At 45.7% G+C, this 21,039-nt stretch overlaps 1 protein-coding gene across 2 annotated transcripts in view; it reads left to right on the top strand.

The window, feature by feature from the left end:
- Positions 1-20,660, top strand: part of kifap3a (kinesin-associated protein 3a) — a 40,727-nt gene extending 20,067 nt beyond the window's left edge. For both annotated transcript variants that reach the window (XM_083766417.1, XM_083766416.1), the window contains exons 11-20: positions 2,011-2,111; positions 4,835-4,943; positions 5,120-5,232; positions 6,630-6,795; positions 7,990-8,115; positions 9,029-9,127; positions 9,774-9,859; positions 12,913-13,108; positions 13,851-13,935; positions 20,074-20,660. In XM_083766417.1, coding sequence (XP_083622543.1) covers positions 2,011-2,111; positions 4,835-4,943; positions 5,120-5,232; positions 6,630-6,795; positions 7,990-8,115; positions 9,029-9,127; positions 9,774-9,859; positions 12,913-13,108; positions 13,851-13,935; positions 20,074-20,182 — 1,190 coding nt within the window. In that variant the 3' untranslated portion in view covers positions 20,183-20,660. The remainder of the gene's footprint in view (positions 1-2,010; positions 2,112-4,834; positions 4,944-5,119; positions 5,233-6,629; positions 6,796-7,989; positions 8,116-9,028; positions 9,128-9,773; positions 9,860-12,912; positions 13,109-13,850; positions 13,936-20,073) is intronic.
- The last annotated feature ends 379 nt before the right edge of the window (positions 20,661-21,039 follow it).

The raw sequence follows: 21,039 nt of genomic DNA, 5'->3' as shown, positions 1-21,039 counted from the left end.
CTATTGAGTTAAATTAACACTAAGATTTTGATTGTGTAGGCCCCCGCCCTTCATTGCTATCGCATTTAGGCTAACCGCTAGTTCACACACTATGATTCTACGTTTACTGTCATCGCCCTGTAACGTTCACTGGCAGTGGGGAGACTTGTGAGAGGGATTTTTCCTTAGAAAAGCATTACCCCATTTTGTGGCTTCTCTCTTTGAAGACCAAAACCGACTGGTCTTATTTACCCAAAGAGTGCAGTAACAACAGAACTCTACTGTCCACAAACCCCAGCCCAGACGCCTCTTAATGCGTGCGGGTGTAATTTTATGAAGGCTGGGTGGTTTTAAATCAGGCCGGGGTGTAATTGGAGTTTAGCTCTCCCACTAACTGCCCCTGAACAGTCTAGTTAATTCTTAACAGCTCCCTTCACCTTTCCTTTTTCCCTCTCTCGTCTGCCGGTTGCAGTGTTTTGAACATTTTTAATGGGATATCGCTCTTTGCCCATAAAGGATTCTCCATGTTCCTACCAGTGATGTGAGGGAGTTCGTCAGGTCAGGGAGGTGTGTGTGTGTGTGTGTGTGTGTGTGCCTGTGTGTGTGTGTGTGTGTGTGCGCGGCGTGTGCGCTCGCCTAACTTGAAGCTCTCAGGGTATACTGTGTACAGGTGTGTGTGTGTGTGCGTGCGTGACTTGAAGCTCTCAGGGTATACTGTGTACAGGTGTGTGTGTGTGTGCGTGCGTGACTTGAAGCTCTCAGGGTATACTGTGTACAGGTGTGTGTGTGTGTGTGCGTGCATGTGTGCGTGCGTGACTTGAAGCTCTCGGCGTATACTGTATACAGGTGTGTGTGTTCATGATCTCATATTGCATGTGTGTTTATGCACATTTTAAGGTATTGGTTGAGGCAAGGGATTGCTAACGAGAAGCACATGCTTCGGCCAATGACTGCCTTCGCTGGAAGGAACCGAGCAGCGTTGCTTTAACTTATTAAAGGCAGTAAAATTGATGCTTCCTCCTGTTTTCCCAATTAAATCTAGAAGCCGTCTCTTTTCAGGCCTCGTTCGCCCCTTTGCTTTTCCAGGGGTTCAGCGAGCACATCTGGATTCAATAGGCAGCGATAAGACTCCCTGTATGGCCACTGACCGACCACGCCTGGGACCAGTTTGAGCTGGCCTGGTTTGGGCCTGGTATGAATGTTACAGGCGGTCTGTCAGTGGTTCTGGTCCAGTGAAGAGCATCCCTCTTAACACTTTCCTTAATGAAAAGCCCCCGGGTCAGACTTTGCTCTCCCAACTCTATTAACATATCTTGGCTGACTTCTTCTGGAGGCCTCCGTTCCCCCTGCAAGTGGTCAGGGTCAAACTCATAAAGGTGCTGGGCTAGCCGACAGGCTAACACTATCATGTTTTGCCTTTATCCTTTCATTCTGTTTTTGAAGCAGCTCTGTGGAGATCTCAAAATAAGATTATAGGAAAATGAATTCCTTTCTTTTTGTATTTTTGAAAAGGATAAAGAAATGATATATTCCCTGTTCTGGCCATGTCAGAACAATAGTCAGAACAAGACCACAAGGACCCTTTTTGGTGTTTTTTTGTTTGACTGTGTCCGTTTATACATTCTGTCTAATAAACTAATCAATCAATAGATGAAAGGCAAACATTCTACAATCTACAATGTAGGTGAGCTTGTAGATTACTATTTTTGCTATTTGACGTACAATGAAATATATAGGTTTCAAGTGGTTACTTGGCGTTGGCTAACTTTAACCTGCTCCAGTCTCTGGTTACAATCTCAGAGAGAAGCTGCAATCAAAATGGACCAGCGTTTGGCCGAATTTTTGCACCCTGTTACCGATAATTTCCAATGGCACCAGATATTGAATAGAGCATTCAACCTATTAATATTTGCAATAAAGGGGCGACAGCTTACTATTTTCCAAGATGTGGTCATTGGCTTCCCATGGAGCGTTAAGGTACAACCAGTCATTCATCCATTTGGCTTCCCTCCTGCTCTGTTTATGTTTCAGCTGACGAGGGCCAGAGACAGTTGAGCATGTGCATTCTGTACCACATCAGCGTGGACGACAGATTCAAGTCCATGTTTGCCTACACAGACTGCATACCACAGGTAAGACTGGCTAATGTACGCCGCCCCCCGGCCGCAGACGGCTGCATTAGCATCGGCGGCTAACGGGACCTGGGAATTACGCATGTGAGACGGGGAGAGAGAGGGAGACGAGGATAGAGAACAGGAGTGAGAGAGAGAGAGAGAGAGGGGTGAGGGAGGGACTTGCGGACCACATCTGGGCCCAAACCGCCAGAGGACGGCTGCTCAGTCTTCTTTCTCGGCGCGATGACAGCTCTCTGTTTTCTCTCCTCGCCCTCTCTTTCCACCGGTTGGAGCCCTAAAGAAAAGCCTTGCGTCATTTCATCTAAAGAGCCCCTTTAAGTCTAATTTATGCCTCATCGTATACGTACTTTGCTTAAAAAGAACTGATTTGTAAACACAACGGGAAAATGTGTTAAAACTGTTAATTTTGGCGAGTGGCACTGTTATATATATAATGACGTTTATATTGCACTGTAATCAACAGGTGATTGTTCTCTGCAATATTAAATTAAATTGCCTTTAATTAGGAAACATTAACAGTGCAGCAGAACTGGTCTGTCCAAAAGAAATTTACTTGCAGTCAAGGCAATTACCTATTTACCTTAGCCTACATAATAAAAAATAATATATTAGAGTGTTTCAGATTTTCACTTGAGAGTTATGGTTATTGCGGATTGACTTGACCGGGGTCAGTCGCTCCTCTCATCACTGGCGATTAGCTAAACGTTCGTTGTGTTTGTTTGCTGAGATTGGGTGTAAATGCTGGCCAGATGTGTCTGGTGGAGCCGAGTGTTTGTTCAGAGGGTCGTGTCGCCAGCAGATATGCCCCCCGGGTCCACTGTGGCAGAGAGGATGCTGGGTAGCAGCGTGACCAGGAAGTGACCTCCGACCCGAGGCGCCCTCTTTCTCCTCTCTCTTCTTCCCTTCGTCTCACCCTTTCTCCCACCTTCTTGCTCTCTCTTTCTGTTTCTTTAGCTCTCTTTCTTTCTGTCCTTTCATCTGGCGCTCCCTTTCTCTTCTGTTGCTTCTTCCTGTCCACTCGCCCTCCTCGAACCTCCTTTGCACCTTTGTATGCCTCCCCCTCCCTGTCCCGGTTTCTCCTCTGAAGAAACATACGTACTGTACATCCTTATTCCTCACTGTCACTTTTGTTTCGCACTCGAGGTTGTGCATCGAGGGTTTGTGTTCTGAAAAAAGCCACTGAGATTTTCAGTGCACGACACAGGCGTGCAACCAAGTGTAAATCAGGCTTTATCCTTGCATCTTTTTCACTAATACCTCTCTCTCACTCTCTCTCTCTTGCCACTTTCCCAGGGCAGTCAGTGACCTATGTCATTTCCCAGCTCCAAACTGGGGTCAATCCTGTACACGGAGGGAGATGCTGGTCGAAGGGTTACAAGAGGAGGGGTGTTAGAGGTTAAGGCAGAGGAGGGGTTAGGGTGAAGGTGGAGATGGAATGGAATTGGGGTGGGGGGGTCTGGTGTATGGTTGGTTCGGGTGGTTGGTCGACTCTGCACTGTGGTGCTGACTGGGCCTCCGGTGGCCGTCTGTGGTAAATAAGCACAGGCAGGTGCCAGAGAGTCTAGACAGGACTGATTTGGGGTCCGGGGCCCCTGGTATGTGATACCCAAGCCGAGCCCGGCCCAGTCTCTCTCTCTCTCTCTCTCTCTCTCTCTCTCTCTCTCTCTCTCTCTCACTCTGATTGCACACTGCTGACTCCTCACAGGGCCCCCCCTTCAGCTTAAAGCTTTTCCTGTTTAATGTTAAATCAGTGCAGGGGAGATGGACAGACGGATGGAGGGGAGGGAGAAAGAGCAGGAGGAGGTGGACATTGGCCGACTTAAGGAACGTGGGGTGACTGTCTCGTTGGAACTATGCCCGTCAATCCTCCGCTCTCTCTCTCTCTCTCTCTCTCTCTCTCTCTCTCTCTCTTTCTCTCTCTCTCTCTCTCTCCCTCTCTCTCCTCTCTCTCTCTCTCAAAACACACACATTTCCATGTGTGTCGTTGTGCTGGTGCTGCTGGCCCCTCCTCCCTCAGCCTTCCCTTGCTCCGTGGGGCTCAAAGCCCTGTGACTGACCCTGACGTGATTGGAGGAGACTGCTGGGATGCTCCTTTATGAATCAGAGGGCTTTTTCAAGACGACAAATTGTGAGCAGGCACACATATATATGAAGAAAGGTTGCCCTCACTGGCTTTCCTCCTCCCTCCATCCCTCCCTCGTCCCCCAATGCTCGCTCACTCTTCCGTGTTTGCTCTCTCCCTCTCACTCACGTCTGGCCCTTGGGGGCTGAGGCTCAAATTTGATTAAGGACACAAATTACCCTTCGCTACCTTTCGTGGCTTACATCACAGAAGAGCACCCGGTGGTTACCCACAGAAATCACTGAAATGACTCAGCACATGGCTCTCTATCAAAACTAGACGGGTATCTGTCAAAGGATGTGAGGCACTGAAATACTTTTTTGAGGAAACTGTGAATAGCTGAACTGAACTGTGAATAGACAGTGGGAATTTTCTGGAAAATGCTATCCCTCCCAGTTCAGCCCTGCTGAACAGGTGCCCAGACCAAACCATGCAGTGACTTTACCCATACACCACCCAGACACCCCACCCCATTGATTATGGTATCGATATCATAATCAATACCACTGTGGAACACCACACTGACTTTGAAACTGTCTTTTGTTGAATTTTACTGAACGATTTCATTAGCTGACATTTTGGAGCATTTTATTTATAGATCATGAAAATGGTGTATGACTGTGCAGAGGACCGGATGGATGCTGAGCTCGTCTCCTTCTGCATCAACCTAGCTGCCAACAAGACCAACGCACAGGTTCTTTGTGAAGGTAGGATATGCACAGATGCAGGTACATAATAAGCCATGGACTAAGAAGCCTTTGAATGGGTTGTGCATCACAACACATTTTTGTTCATGCTTTAAATCTAAATGTGCTTTAGTACGTGAACACAGATGAGTACATCTTCAATTCCTTTGTCCATTCATGTTTCTCTGGACCCCAAGGCAATGGTCTGAAGATGTTGATGAAGAGAGCACTGAAACTGAAGGATGTTTTGACGATGAAGATGATCAGGAACTTGTCTCAACATGACGGAGCCACCAAGAACCTATTCATAGTGAGTAATCAGACTGTAGTATTAAACCCATTTAGATCTGAGGCCCATTCTAAAAACGCCTGAACTAAGTTTTCTGAAAAACGTCAAATCTTTATCCAACAAATGTAAACACAAATAATGTTGCTATAGCCTATAGCAACAACTAAAAGGACACAGTTCCTGGCTTTAAAGGTACTAGAGTGGTGCTCGTGGGGCCTCTACAGCAGTGCCTGTTGGGCACTGGCCTACTTGGAACGATGCAAGTTGGAAATTAATGCCCCACCCAGATATTATGCGTTGGAGCCTCTACAGTGGTGCCCTTTGGGCACTGGCCTACTTGGAACGATGCAAGTTGGAAATGCATGCCCCACCCAGATATTTTGTCTGTGTCCCTTACATGACCAAATATGGAGTCTATGCAGACGTCAGAATGATATCAGAAGAACAGGCCAGCTCCATACAGTACTGGGCAGGGGCCCAGTCTGCTTTGGGCTCTCCGTTGATTAAACCACCCACGGCATGTGAATGAAATTTGGGGTGCATTGGACATTCCGTTGGTGATTTGTGAGATTTCTTTGTAAAACGGGCTCCTCCCACTAACATACAGGAACTCACACAACAGGGAACTACGAACCAACAAGAACACAATGCAAACACAGGACTTAAATACACACAGGATAACAGGGCACAGGTGGAACCAAAATACAATCAACACTAGGATAGGCTGGGGGACTAAAAGGACACAGGTGGAAACACTGACAAATTACACGGTAGGTTAGACAAGGTAACTAACAGTAACTGGAAGACAGGAAACACTAAGAACAATACTACAAAATAAGATACACAAAACTAAGGCAACAACAGAGTAACAGAAAACCAAAACCAAAGAGAAACAGTCAGGAATACAAGAGCAAAAACTTACTGAAATCAGTGAAATGACAGAAATACATGTATAAAAGTCCAAAATCAAAATAAGGACAGTCAAAGTTCACGGACACATTCAGACATTCATTCAGACATTGAGTTAATTATAGTATGATGATAGCACATTTTAAAACAATAGGACCAAAAGTACTTTTCCAAATGAGAATGACAAAACAAAAACCCATACAAAGACAAACTGAACAAAGCTGATTATAGCGCTGTAAGGGGATTCAAATGCATTATAAATTGATTAATTGCTGTAAGGTATTAAAATATATCAAATATATTTAGTGGACCTGACAAATCTATGATCAAGTATTTAAGAATTTGAATGCGCTATGGTCCATGAAACCTCCTCCCCAAATAGACGACTTGTGTGTAACTCTGAGGGTGAACAAATGTAACCAAATGGACCTGAGTTAAAGTAACACTGAGGAGTTTCCTGTAACCTGTTTGCGTGATCCACTGTCTCACGTGTACTGTTCTGCCCACAGGACTATGTGGGGGACCTGGCATCCCAGATCACAGAGGACGAGTCCGAGGAGTTTGTGATCGAGTGTCTGGGTACACTGGCCAACCTCACCATCCCTGACCTGGACTGGGAGCTGCTGCTGAACGAATACAACCTGGTGCCCTACCTCAAAGACAGACTCAAACCAGGTGTGATATCGTCGCTGTCGAGTGGAAACCTTATATAAAAAAACAATAGTGAAAATAAGCAATCTACAAGTTCACAACATGACAACATGAGCTTGTATATGGGCTATTTTCACTACTTTTGTGCGACACTCTTGTATGATGAAGTAGGGCATTGGTTTACCAAAACAAGTTAAAATTTAAACAACGGACTCAAACCAGTTTGTTATACGTTGAGTATGATGCTGGGATTTCATCTTCAGTGGGAAACACATAATGTGCATTACTGGCTGATTTGTTTTCATTCAAAAGTACCAGGAGTGCTGGCTATTCTTTGTTTTATATACAGATTTTAAGCACGTACACATAAGTTGCACATTCAATTGATTGGTTTATTTATACATGCACGCACACATACTATATAACCGTCTCACCTTTCATCCATCTGCTTCACTTTGAACCCAAAAGTCAGTTTTCTCCCATGCCCCTTATAGCCTTTGACCCCTATTCTAAATCACTTTATCAGGGAAGTGTCAGTGACATGGATGATATGTCCTGGGTCTTATCTTTACCTTTGGTGGTGACCTCTGTCCTATGGTCTAGTCAAGTCTTTTCCTGGTGTGTGTGTGTGTGTGTATATATATATATTTTTTTATATTGCCCGCTATGCAGCCTTTACATTTAGAGTTCGGACCGCTAGGCGTCCCTCACACCTATGTCGCACTGCCGATCTGACCGATATGTCTGAGTCCTAGTGTTGAGGGCTTTGTCAGAGCGCCCGTTGTAACTGTCTCTCTGTGTCCCTTTTGTGCCCATATGACATCAGAGGTCTGCCCACCCACCCACACTCAGTGTTTCAGTGTTAGTGGACAGGACAGCACAGTGAAAAGAGATGAGAGTAGCTTGAGCCCATATTCTGTAGCATTGAATATTGCCATTTTTGCTATCTGTAATATGAGTACATTTATGATCTATTATTGATATACTATTATAAAACAAAACCTTCCAACCCAACCAACAGTGATAAGAATCTTGCAATTGCCAATATAAAAAAATTGATATCGCCCAAATGTGAGAGTGAACTGCCGCCAGGTTTGAGCTCACGCAGTCTCAATATGACTGTATGGCAGATATGAAAACGTACCCTGAGGTTTTGAGTCACTGCAGTGAGTGTCCGGTCACTTACTGATGTAAAACAACTTTTCTCCTTGGTGTCAGGTTCTGCGGAAGATGACCTCATTCTGGAGGTGGTGATCATGATGGGCACTGTGTCTGTGGATGACTCCTGTGCTGCCATGCTGGCCAAGTCTGGCATTATTCCTGCTCTGATTGAGCTGCTCAATGGTAAGGCCAATGGTAAGGCCAATGGTAAGGCCAATGGTAAGGCCAACTCATTGAGCTGCTCAATGGTAAGGCCAATGGTAAGGCCAATGGTAAGGCCAATGGTAAGGCCAACTCATTGAGCTGCTCAATGGTAAGGCCAATGGTAAGGCCAATGGTAAGGCCAATGGTAAGGCCAATGGTAAGGCCAACTCATTCTGTACCAGAACTCTGATTGAGCTGCTCAATGGTAAGGCCAACTCATGTCTGTACCAGAACTCTGATTGAGCTGCTCAATGGTAAGGCCAACTCTGATTGAGCTGCTCAATGGTAAGGCCAATGGTAAGGCCAACTCATTGAGCTGCTCAATGGTAAGGCCAACTCTGTCTGTACCAGAACTCTGCTCTGATTGAGCTGCTCAATGGTAAGGCCAATGGTAAGGCCAATGGTAAGGCCAACTCATTCTGTACCAGAACTCTGATTGAGCTGCTCAATGGTAAGGCCAATGGTAAGGCCAATGGTAAGGCCAATGGTAAGGCCAACTCATTCTGTACCAGAACTCTGATTGAGCTGCTCAATGGTAAGGCCAATGGTAAGGCCAATGGTAAGGCCAACTCATGTCTGTACCAGAACTCTCAGCACTATGTACCAGAAATCTCAGCACTTGTCACTTTACTCGTCACTTAAGCACTACTCCGTTCCAAATTGATACTTTTTGAAAATTGAAGTGAAATGTATATTGAAAATGATATAACTGCCTACAGGGCCACAATAATGATTCCCACGTTTTAACTCTCTTCACTTTCCAATGAGGAAGATGAGGAACATAAATATTGTATTATGAAGGCTGAGCTGCCTTAATGTTTACCATCACTGTTCCGTCCTTTCTCCTGTTTTCATCACTGTTGCGTCATCATCTCTCCCGCTTGTCTTCCAGCCCAACAGGAGGATGATGAGTTTGTGTGCCAGATCGTCTATGTCTTCTATCAGATGGTGTTTCACCAGGCTACCAGAGATGTCATCATCAAAGACACGCGTATCCATTTTTTATTCTGAGGGCTTTCTTCTCATGTATGTGCATGCCTACAGCATAGTCGTGTGGAAAAAAAGCAACCTCAAATGATTTCATACATTCACTCTGTAGTGCATGTTTCTATGGTAACGGTCCAAACCGATATATTTTGTCACCGCTTACTCCCATCTGTATCGCCGTAGCAATCTTCATGGCCCTTTTGATATGGGCCTTATTTATACCCCAGGCTGTTCCAAGCTGTCGGTAATGGTATACAGTTGTGGTCTGCGGCATGCCTGCGTCACATTACAAATAGACTGCCTGTCAGTAATATTTGATAGATGTTTTGCTTTCCGTGTGGGGAAGAGAAGAGATTAGGAATTTTGAGCCCAGCTCTGCTGTGCCTATAGGGACAGGGTTTTGGCTCCCAAAAAGCATTCTCTCATCACAGGAAATGTAAAGAGTTGTTCTTTTGGCCCACGGGGGCACCTGTCTTGTGTCTCCCTCCTTCAAATGAAAGAGGCTGTGCAGATTATTTTACTCCACCATATCCCCACCTGTCTCCCTGATCTTGATTAAGGATAGGCTGATGATTGATGGTTCCATAGTGGTATTGAAATGACTAGTAAAAATGATGAAACGTTCTTTTCTCCTTGAGTCGCGACCACAGAGGCGCCCGCCTACCTCATCGATCTGATGCATGATAAGAACGCAGCAATTCGTAAGGTCTGCGGCAACACTCTGGATATCATAGCGGTAAGTATCCACGTACCGTATGATCGTGTGAACGTTTGTAATCAAAAGAACCGTGGAAATCCAGTGGGTTTCCTTATTGTATATGTTATGTACCTGGCCTAGGGGGTGCCAAGATACACAACAAAAAACAGGGGAGATGCAGTTTAACAAAGAAATAGAATTTATTGATTAACCAAAAATAAGTAATCAAACGATAAATCAGGAATAAACAGATGAAGTGTGGAGATCAGTATTCAGTGGTGTAGTGCGTGTATGCATGAATGAAATGTATGTGTGGGCGTGTTGTATGTATTAACAGAAATGTTGAAAAGAGTGCATGGTGGAAAAGGTGCAGGCAAATGAAAAGAACAGAACTGGGGAAGGACTGGGGAAGCAGGCATGCCCAGGTGCGAGCTGATCATTAGAAGTTCTGCTCCCCAATCCTATTGGACAGAGAACATACAACTGATTAGGGACAAAGCAACTACTCACAACCACATAAATAAGTGAAGTAGGCCTACTAAGCAACTATAATCACACACAACATAGGGAACCGTCACATATATTAGCAGAATTGCCAAATATTGCATGTAGCGTTCGTTGGATTTTTGTCCTTGCTGCGTGTCGAAGTGTCCTTGAGCAGACTGGTGCCTTGCATTCCTCCACCATCGGTGTGTGTGAACATGAGTGTGAATGGCTGATCACTTTGAAGGGTCAGTAAGACTATACAAATGCAGTCATTTACCATGTAGTATGTATTTATCACATAAAATCTGAATAAAATAGTCAAACGCAACGACATTTGGGGATTTCCATTCACAGTCATACTGTATAAGTGGCCCATCACAAGAGTTTAAAGGCAGAGCCTTAATTATAAATAATATTTATAATTAAGGTCTATTGGTCTATTGCAAGAATAACACAAGACATATTATGTCTTGTGTTATTCTTGCAATAGACCAGTCTAGATTATGATTCATCGCCATTTCAACTCAAGTAGTATAAGCATTTTAACCTTCTGGCACATCAGAGTTTCCCTCTGTTTAAACATTTTACAATCAGCACCCACTCTGTGGCCTGATGTGCCCTGGTCAAGTTTGACATTAGCGATTAACTAACAGATGAATTGCTGTATTGCTTTGTGACTGACAGGTGTGGTCAGCTTCCAGTCGGCGTTTGATCAGTGCCAGACCATAGATCAGTGTAATTAGCTGTAGATTACAGCCGGGCTGTGTAGCGGGGCAAAGGAAGTGTTTCATTGAAATTATCAGTGAGACCTATTAAGCCGTGAACCACATAAAAGGAAGCCAGCGGGCTCTGGAGAGTGTCAGTGACCGGACAGCGGAGGTGAGAGAGAAAGCAGACCCTTAGACGAGTGCACATGGGCACACACACAAAATTGCCCTATCACGTACACACTAATAGCCATGAAATAGCTCTCACAGTATGCAGCTTCTTCAATGTACTCCACACGCACGCACACACGCACACACACACACACACACACGCACGCACGAACGCACGCACGCACGCACGCACACACACACACACACACACACACACACACACAATCATCATTCCTTTTTACTTCAGGCTTCTTGAGCAGCACACGCCATGACTTCAGTCTTGAAATGTTCCCCTTTGATCAGTACGTTGCTCCACGCGTTCAGTCAGACAGACACACACACACACACACACACACACACACACACACACACACACACACACACCTCAGAGAGAAATGCTATAGATGGTTCCAAGCGGGACAGAGGGTTAATTCACATGGATATTCTTCAGCTGATCAGGTTTCCAGAGGAATACATTGGGAATGCTCTGAAACGCTGTTTTATATCGGCCCTCCTCTCCGCTCGCCACCGCCATGAGCTCAGCTACTTATGATTGATTAGTCCTCATATCCAGCTGATGCCGAGGCCCTAATCACCCGGTGTAAACCCACGCCATTAAAGCCATTTTAGCATCATGATAAATCTGTCCGGTGACAAATATTGTCACTGCCACTCCAGGGTGAAGGCAGGGGACGCCGGTGGAAGGGGGGGGGGGGGGTGCTCTGTGTTCCGTGTGACAGTCAATGGGCCTGCTTTGAGGCCTGGGCCTCGGGTGGCTGTCAATGCCCAGAGGTCTCTGCACTGTGTCTGGATGATTAATCTACTGGGCCGGGGCGGCGTGGAGCGGAGCGGTCTCAAAGGCCGCCTTTATCTCTCCTCCCCTCGGCTCCGTGCATAGGAAGGAAAACAGGGCCCTGTGGGCGTCCTCCGCCAAGCTACACACGCAGGCAGTCTATAGCTGGCCGGGGCGCAGGTTTTTATTAGCTAGCCTACACCACGCCAACATGAGCTGGATGGGGATGGAGACGGCACACACGCACTCACACACACACAAACACCCTCACACATCATGCATACCACACTCTCTCTCCTTCCCTGCTGAGATGGACCAATATGGTGGTCAGTGAGCAGAGAGGGACCTCCATACCTCCCCTGATGCTCTGCCTCTGCTGCAGAGTGATACTAAAGGCCTTTGAGCTTTACTCTGCACTCGGCGAGGGCGTTGATCACACCTCCTGGCAGTAATATATGCACAATAAATACTAGGGAATATCTAAGTGAAGGATTGATGTATATTTTCCCATGGCTCCCATAACGTATGCGGTTTGTAGAAGTATGCGTTTGTGTATCTGTATTGTAGTCTGTAGTGTAGTTGTCTGCAGTCGATGAACCTGGATGCTACAGTTGGAGATAACTAGGGAATGCATAGCCCACCTGGTTATGCAACACCGTCTATACCCATTGTCAGATTGCCCATTGTACCTGTCTGTCTGCCTGTGTCCCATTTATGCCCTTACAGTATGGAGCATGTCTGTATCTGTCCGTCCTTGTCACGTTCATGCCCCCATACATGGGCATGTTGCTCGTATTGGCCGTTCTCGACAAACAGATCTCCACATACTAGTATATAATGCTTACAGTATATATCGGCGTATCGTTCAGATCGGCGGTTCTGGACACTACTGTGCATTCATTGATTCATGTGCTATTCCTTCTTCCCTTCCCAAGGAGTACGACGAGGAGTGGGGCAAGAAGGTCCAGAGTGAGAAGTTCCGCTGGCACAACTCCCAGTGGCTGGAGATGGTGGAGAGGAGTCAGATAGACGAGCAGGGAAACCCCTTCATGTTCGCCGGCGACGGAGGAGACTACTTCATGGGCAACGATGACATCCTGGACACGCCCGAACTCTTCTATACCAGCTCAGGTATCAGTGGCGCTTTGAGGAATCTGTGTTGTTGTGGCGACTCACACATCCTTACGGCGGGGCTCCACCGGGCGTGTTGCGTCTCCGTCGCGTGCGTCAAAAAGCAAACCGGGGCAATTTTAATGCAGTCACGCAACGCAACGCAATGCGGGCAGTGGAGCCACCCTTCATTGATTAAAAAGGGAACATTCCCTGACGGTGACGGAGACACAACACTGACACGCCCGGGGGAGCCCCGGTGTTAGCATGTGTCTCTAGAATATGGTGATGGTACAATGTGATTGTTTTTCCTGAGAGGCCACTATACTTGAATGGCTGGTTGCTGTTTTGTTGTGGATAATTTGTTTTATATAATGCACATGTATATGTTGTGATTTTATATGGCTACTTCCCTGGCCAAGTCCCTCTTCTAAAAGATGTCAGTGGGACTTTGTGGTAAAACAAAGGTAAAATACAAAAATAAGAATAGAATAAATGCTAAAGATTTATAGGCTACAGTAAGAATATGCCAGTACTAGATACAATATGCTTGGCCTTGTCTAATTTGATAATTATTAGAAATATGCAGGATAAAGGAACAATTATAATACACAGCACAGGGAAAAAGATAATCATAGACAACAAGGATTTCTTCCTGGTTCTTAAGTGAATGATGGTTTACGTGTTTCTTTATTGTATGATCATGGAACATTTTCGCACACTGAAAAACATTTGTACACATACTGTATGTCTCTGTGTGCAGATGGGATCATTCCTGCAGATGGTGTCCTCAGTCCGGACTTCTACGCAGACTTCCAGAACGGAGACTTGGGACAGACCTTTGGCAGGTAATGAACTGTCTATTCACCTATGCCTCTGCATGTGGAACGCACAAAGCAACACAAGTGCATGTGTGTCTGAACGTGATTTAGTATGTGAGTATGTAGGGTTGAAGCTGTCAGCGGGGCAGGTTGTCTTTGTCCAGAAATATCCACTCTGTCAGTGGGGAAACACAAAACTGTGAGTGTTTACCTTCTAGCTCTGCGTCTCGGGGAAGCGGGGGCAGCCAGACGGTCAGTCAGCCAGCGACCCTGTGGCAGCGGCGCTACCCCACTGTGTTATTCTGATTCACTATTCGCTGATCTGTGTTATTGAACTAGGCCAGGGCCTGAGTCAACACCCCCTCCCCTATCCCAGAAGGCATCTCTCCACCCTCAACAGTACCCCCTCCTCTATCCCAGAAGGCATCACTCCACCCTCAACAGTAATACTGCAGCTTTGAGAGCAAACACTCTCTCAATAGTTCTCCTCCCACCAGTGCGTTCCGTGTCTTCCTCTCTGTGGGTTGGTGTTCTCTTGCCCCCCCCCCCCCCATCTCCTCCCTCCTTTTCTTTTTTCTAATTTAATTCTCTGTCTGTTATTCTTCCAATCCACTGTGGCTCCAATACATCACCTGGCGTGGATTCAGTGCGGTGCTGGCATGCCACCGTGAATCATGACCTTAGGCGGGAGAGTTCAAAATCGCTATAATGTTATCGCAAAAAATTGAACGCAAGCTTTAGAATTTCTCCCTGCCGCCGCCAGCTCATTTGATATGCTGTTAAAATGATGAATAGTTGGGGAAATGGAGAGTTTATTGTGAGTAATTTGTCTTATTTATTATCAAACATCTCCTTGCGTGCGATAAAGCTTGTGTCGGAAGGTTTTTTTCCCCGTGGCAGGAATGTTTAGCTTGGCTGCTGTTGAGAGGCTGACTGTGTAGATAGCAGAAGTATGAGCTGAGTCCTCGCCACAGTTATTTCAGCTTTCAGAGCGAACGGAGAGGAAGGAGAGAGAGAGAGGCAAATAGAGAGAGAGCAAGCGAGAACGAGTGAGGGGAATGCAGAGTGAGTTCTCCCTCCCTCCCTCCCTCTCTCTCTCTCTCTCTCTCTCTCTCTCTCTCTCTCTCTCTCTCTCTCTCTCTCTCTCTCAGTTCTTTGTAACTGATACCTTTTAAATATACTGAGAGAGCTGAGGGAATTGGCGTCTGTGAGACTGTTTTAATTTGGCCAGTGTACTCCTGAGTGATCCAGGTTAACACAATAATCAAAGCCAGCTCTGCCGCTTATTTTAAACTACGTGTGAAACATGGTGTGAATGGGACCTTTTAAAATGGACTTGATACAATCCCTGTTATTCGTATGAATATCATAACGAGCAATTTCATACTGGCTATATAAAATGTCTCAAGTTTGGGTCATTTGAGAGGGCGCCTGAATGAGGCAAATTCGCAGAAGCATTTTTGGTTGGCTAAGGGTCGTCATGTCGCAATGAACGACTGGAAAGAGAAGTGCCTGGGTTGGAATAGAGGGACATGCTACACGGACAGGTAGGCAGCTTAGGAGAGAAAGAGAAGTGCCTGGGTTGGAATAGAGGGACATGCTACACGGACAGGTAGGCAGGTTAGGAGAGGACTTCTGAAGTATTAGAATAGAGGGACATGCTACACGGACAGGTAGGCAGCTTAGGAGAGGAGTTCTGAAGTATTAGAATAGAGGGACATGCTACACGGACAGGTAGGCAGGTTAGGAGAGGACTTCTGAAGTATTAGAATAGAGGGACATGCTACACGGACAGGTAGGCAGGTTAGGAGAGGACTTCTGAAGTATTAGAATAGAGGGACATGCTACACGGACAGGTAGGCAGGTTAGGAGAGGAGTTCTGAACTATTGAGTGAAACAATAAGTTGTGCTGTAACTGACAATTATTTTCTCAGCAATTACTTGATTACGTTTTGGATTAATTGAATTATCTTGAACCTTTTTTTAAAGATATGTTTGGGCTCTTCTGCCTTTATTTGGATAGTATGGTGAAAGAGTGACAGGAAACAGGGAGTGAGACGGTCGGGGAGTGACACGCAGCAAAGGTTGTCAGGCTCAGGAATTGAACCCGTGACTCGCTGTCAGACATTAGAGCCTCTGTGTGGTATGCAGACTATGCACCTTAACCATGCACCATGCACACACCCTTGAAGCATGTTTTTTAATCATGTTTTTAGTTTTTTATACATCAATGAATAAAATCAGGATGTGATCCAATATGTTAAAACTGAACTGTTATAATCAGGTGAGAGAGGTATATAGAGAGGGTGTGGGAGGGGTGGCACTGGGTGAGATGTGGTTCTTTAACAGCGATGGTGTGTTGGTTCGCTGTAACCCGAGCTGTGACAGCAGACAGAGATCAAAGCAGGGCCAGGCCCCGAGGTCTGGAGGAGACAGACGCAGGGGGGCTGAAGGGTCACGGCGAAGGAGGAAAAAAGGCCCAATTCCCTTCCTGTTCACTAGCAAGCAACTCTCTCTGTGGACTAGAATGTGTCCCCACGTCTCCCCCTACCACCCTCTGCTGGGGCCCTCAGGGGCCAAACTGGCATTTGTGGGAACACTGGGGCCCTTTGTCTTAATGACCCGGACACAGACCCACCTCCCGCTGTTGGAGTGTCACACAAGACACATAAACTGTACGAGGTGGCAGACAAGTTGATCTGCAGGTTTGATGGGACAGCTACTAGGTTACTCCTCTGGTGTGTTGTACAGAGCTGCTATGTGTCACACCACTCAGCAGAGAGACATGCTGACGCAGTCGCCGCTATAATTACTTTCTCTGTATCCTTCCAAAGTTTGTCTGTCTGTACCCTTCCAAACTTTTTTTCCCTTTACAAATGACCAAATTGTTTTTACGATCATCAAAGGGCCCCAATTAAAAAATTGGTCCTCGGCCAAGATTCCAGGTTTGAGAAGTTTGGGCTATAGGAGGAGACGCCTGGGGTCCAGCTGTGTCCTCCCACCAGGAGGACTAGGGTGTAGTCAGTCAGTTCAGGAGGACTAGGGTGGAGGAATAGGGTGGAGGACTATAGGGTGTAGTCAGTCAGTTGGGTCAGACCGGCAGCCAGCTACAGTACAAACAGTACTGTCAGTACAGACAGTACTGTGTCCTACCACCAGGAGGACTAGGGTGTAGTCAGTCAGTTCAGGAGGACTAGGGTGGAGGACTAGGGTGGAGGACTATAGGGTGTAGTCAGTCAGTTGGGTCAGACCGGCAGCCAGCTACAGTACAGACACGGGCACGCAGAGAGGCAGGCGGATGGTGTGACTCAGAGCTCCACTGTTCCTCCCAGCCTCCTTTAGCCCGGCTTTCAAATCCCCTCTGACAGCCGTAGCGTGCGGAGAGGAAAAAGACATATTTCTGCCCAGGGAGGGGGAGAGGTGGTGGTGGAGGGGAATGGACAAGAAGGGGGGCATGAGGAGCATATAGGCAAAGGAGGAAGAGAGGAGAGAAGGGGGGGTTCTGCGAGCTGCGTAACTGATCGCTGGAAGTGATTTGGCTAAAAACAACACGTCATTATGGCCGCTTGCAGGGGCAAAGCAAACAGCTCGTATTTTAGGTTGGGACTGGAGCGTCGAGCCGTCCAGCTCTTACTGAGAAAAAAGTAAAGCCTTATACTTTGTTGCACAACGGTGTTGCTCACCTAAAATAACTGCCTTTTAAAAGCAAAAATACAATGCATCACATTTTAATTAAGTATAAATTCGGCTTGAAAGAGGGAATAATGGAGACAGAGGAAGGACCGAAGGTAGCAGAGAGATGTGCTGTCATCCATCAAAGCCCAGTTTATCCATCGTTCCAGCTGCCGTCTCACTTGCAGTCTAACCTGACAAGGTGGCCGAGCCTGTCTCATTGACCCCACATACAAATGCTCACAGCAGCTGGACAGAAGATGGAGTGTGAAATTGGCCAGCCGTTCCCCCTCCCTGCATCCACATCCCCATGGTAACTGATTTATACGGTGTCGATACAGGCCCTTTATCATCCCTCAACAGGCTCTGGTTGTTGGGCGGAGGGCAACCAGGTTCTCTGAGTTTGGCTGCGCGCCTCCACCCCATCATGTAGTTCTGTTATGACATATGACTGGTTTTTATGGCTTGGCTGCTATGTTGTTTACCCCTCTAGCCATAAGTGCTCTGTAATTCACAGACTCGTTGTTGATGTCTGCATTAGGGCAGATGAATATTAACTTTTTTTATGGACTTTTATTTGTCTGCTATTGTAGTGATTAAGCTGTGAGGCTTTTGTGAGGTTGGGGGTGCTTTAAGGAGATGCATACTGTAGGGTAAGAGCTCCACCTAGTGACTGTCACACAACAGATTGGCTGTTGCCTTCCAAAGATTGCAGGTTTGGCCTTAAAAATAATCATAAACACACCAGAGAGGGTAGGAGTCGTAGGACCCAAATGCAGGGCGACAGTCAGGAAACGTCAGGAAAAGTGTTTATTGACACCAATAAAACAAGGAACATGAGGAGCATAGGGAAAAATAACAAACACTAGGGGCAAGGAACACTAGGAAGAACAGGAGCAACAAGAAAACTTGTGACTAACTAATAATCCGACAAGGAACTGCACCAACAGGGGAATATATATAGACACAGGACACAGGTGAAACTAACTGACAATCAACACAGGGATTGGCTAAGACTAAAAGGACACAAGTGCAAAACATAGGCTAATCACAGTACTGGTGAGACAAGGCAGGTACAGAATACAGGGGCAGACAGGAAAGCACAAAACCATACTACAAAATAAGGTACACAGTGCAAGATCAACTCTAACTGGAAATAAGAAACAAGGAACACAAAACTACAAAATCACAGGAAAACAGTAAGGTAAAACACTAAATAACTAAAAACCAAGAAACACATGAAAGTACAAAACATGTCACGGAACGTGACACTCTTCCTATTGACCCCCAATTTTAATCACACATTAAGAGGCCTCTGAAGAAGCCAAACAAGCCAAAAGCAATTTCACTAGTAAGAGACCACACCTCTAAGTTTGACAGTTTATTGAAACAAAATGAGAAGAATGTGTAATGGGATGAGAAACCCAAGGTTAGGGCGAAGTCTCAGGAGCTGACGGCCATCGTTGCTCTACTCGGGGAGCGATGGGTCGTTTCTGCTCTGTCACTTCTCCCCTTGGATTCCTAGAGAAATAGGCCCTTCTTGAAACCGTCTCCTTGCCACTCGCCCTACACACTTCCACTCGGTTTGAGCGTAGATATATAAATAATAGAGATGGCACCGGAATGCAAGTGGATGGGAGGGGAATTCCGGTGCCGTCTGACCATGTTTGGTCTGTTGTGAAGCAGAACAAACAAGCTGGCCAATAGATCACAGGTGTATTTATACTGTATAATACGGGTGATTGTGAATAGGGAGTGGCTAATGAGAGAGGGCAAGTGTGGTAGATAGGGAAGCGATTGAGAACGGGGAGTGGCCGCGAAAAGCAGAGGGCGGTCTCTACTCCCATAACCCCTGGACTAAGAACTACAGGGAGGAGGCCGCGGACGGTGGGGAGGTGTGGGAAATTTTCACACAGACGCCGCACAAGCTGCTTTGACAGCTCAGCATGAAGAATGAGTAGTGAGCTGAGACTGCTTAAGAAAGCCGCCTGAATTGCACTGTGGGAATGAGGGCGTGGATGAGATAGCTCGTAGCGAATGGAGATGGGAGATGGCCTGGAGAGGCAGCTGATTTAAATAAGCAGAATGAATTACTAGGGGGAATGAATGAGGGGAACTATATATATATATATACACATATATAATAACCTTCTGCCTTCCGTGCCTCAATGAACTATCGCTTACGCTTGATTTAATGTAGACCCATAGTCAAAAATGCAACAAATGTCACAAAATTAGGTGATCTTCAGTGACATGACCTTGGGAGTCCATACTTATTGGACTTATTTAAATTCAAACTGCAGTATGTGACCAATTCAACTTATTTAAACAAAAAAATAATTATTTTTCAGTTCAAAATCAATTACTTCCTTCATGTGCCATGGTCGGTTCAATAAAGTTTAAATTAGCCACAAGTATTCTTATGTTTGTATGTAATATTGTGTTTGTTGTTTGTGTCCATGTTTGTCCGTCCCTCTCTCTTCTCTCCTCCAGTATGCATGAGCACTTCACAGGTCCTACCTCAGGAGGCCGGCCCACCACAGCTTATGGTTTTCGCCCTGAAGAACAGTTCTTCTACAACTTCCATTCAACCTCTTCCTAACCCTGGAGCTACTGGTGATGCAAACCATTGCTGTTGGGCGGAAACCTTGTATGTTCAAAACCCTTTTCATGAAATGGAAAAAAGAAACTGTGTTCTAATCTGGATCCAATGTTTTTATTATCGGTTAAATATTTGTAAAACCCACAGACAGACTTTCAACCTGGTGTCCCTGTTATTGCTGTGTCATTATAAGCAAAATAGGCCTAGGGCATTCATTGAAAATAAAATGTGAAAGTTGGACATACAAGGTTTCTGCCCGACAGCAGAGATTTGTACAAGAACACACATGTAACACGTACATACCCAAATGCAGAGAATAACATGCTGGTGCATGGAATAGTCATTAGACTGCAGCCTTATCTTGTATATCTACTACTGTGTGCTATGCTATGCTATCAAAGCTGTGTCGAATCGATATACTGGAATGTCATCAGCGCTGCTGTCTGTAGGTGCTCACCACTGCTCATCTCTGTTTCTTCTTTCTCTCTGAGTGCAATGTTAAGTCCAACTGCTGTCCCACATTTACTTTGTGAATGTGAAAACAGAAGAGACCTTTTTCACGGCAGCCATATTGACATAAATAGTTTGTTGTAATGTTACTTCCTTCACAGGTGTTACCATGATACTTATTATTATTAACCACTTAAGCCCTACATACATCTTCATGTGACCAATAGCGAAGATTTTAAGCTTGGCTGCCATATCTAGTCAACCGCTTGATATTGGCGGGGAATTGTTCCATATCAAGACTAGTCTCACTGTTCACTTTAGATCTTATTATAGTATGTACATAATATCTCAATGTTGACATTGACGATGTACTGTAATACAAGGGAACACATTATGGGTGCTTACTG

The sequence above is a fragment of the Protomyctophum parallelum genome, assembly GCF_964188405.1.
Source record: "Protomyctophum parallelum genome assembly, chromosome: 6".
NCBI classification, from domain to species: Eukaryota; Metazoa; Chordata; class Actinopteri; order Myctophiformes; family Myctophidae; genus Protomyctophum; species Protomyctophum parallelum.
The sequence above is the reverse complement of the archived record's forward strand: the minus strand, read 5'-3'. Positions and strand labels throughout refer to the sequence as shown.